A 948-nucleotide genomic window follows, 5' to 3' on the forward strand; every position below is an offset into this window, starting at 1 on the left:
CGGGAGCATTTCCCAGCCTCTGAAGACGGGAATTTGGGGCAGGAATCAACAGCCTGGATATCTCCACACCCCCCCCCTTCCACTGACCTGGGTTTCTGAGGGGAATCTTTGGGCTCCTTTGAACCAAACCAGCCGCTGCTCTTACTCCTCTCGTCTCCCGCCGCCGCGGCCTGGACGAGGGGTCCCGCTTTCTCCCCCTGGCCTTTGCTCCCCGTCTCGCTCCGGTTGCCCCCGTGGTGGAAGAAGCCACCTTTCGGTTTCTTCTCTTCCTTCCTCGCCTCCTCGGGCTGTTTGTCCGAGGAGAAGCCCGCGGGCGCCGCGGCTTGGCCGGGCTTGTTCTCCAGGCGGCTGCTCTCCTCCATCCTGGCCCTGCCCAGGTGGTTGCTGAGGGTGACGGCCTTGGTGGAGACCTTGAGCTCTTCCTGCAGGGCTAAGCTGGGAGGAGACGGGATGAACCTCGGCTCGTCCCTCTGCTGAGGCCTCTCGAAGCCGCCGAGCCCCCAGGGCGCCTCGTGGGGGTCGGGGTGGAGCGGGGCGAAGCCGAACCCCTCGTCCTGCCTCCTGGGCACGGCGGGCACGGGCAGTGGGGCAGAGCCGGGCGGGACCAGCGCGGGGCTCTTCGGGGCTGGCTCGTCGCTGTAAACGTGGCTCCCGTTGATGCAGAGGGAAGAACGGGACACGGGGTCGTTCTTTGGCGTCAGGCTTTGGGTTGCTTTGGGCTCCAGGACCGGGCTGACCTGCGAGACGTCGTCGCTGAACGCTCTCTTGTGGGTCAGCTTGGGGGACGGCAGATAGTCTTTCACTGGGGGGGGAGATTGAGCACAAAACAGAGGTGAGGATGTGACAAGCAGTGTTTTATCTCCTACCTGCAAACACTAAAGAGAGCCTTGAAATCATCCCAGCTCCCGGGCTCCACTGGATTATAATTAAATTTGAAATGCAGAGCCC

General features: G+C 63.0%; 1 protein-coding gene across 1 annotated transcript; it reads right to left on the reverse strand.

Annotated features, from left to right (window-relative positions):
* Window positions 1-69: 69 nt before the first annotated feature.
* LOC113962463 (rab11 family-interacting protein 5-like) lies at window positions 70-802 on the reverse strand (the record flags this gene model as incomplete). The annotated part of the gene is made up of 1 exon (XM_027673216.1): window positions 70-802. A coding segment is annotated over one exon (733 nt), but the record flags the coding sequence as incomplete, so codon positions are not given.
* Between the last annotated feature and the right edge of the window lie 146 nt (window positions 803-948).

This window comes from Neopelma chrysocephalum, unplaced genomic scaffold (assembly GCF_003984885.1).
Source record: "Neopelma chrysocephalum unplaced genomic scaffold, ASM398488v2 Primary Assembly neopelma1_180374, whole genome shotgun sequence".
In the NCBI taxonomy this organism is placed as follows: domain Eukaryota; kingdom Metazoa; phylum Chordata; class Aves; order Passeriformes; family Pipridae; genus Neopelma; species Neopelma chrysocephalum.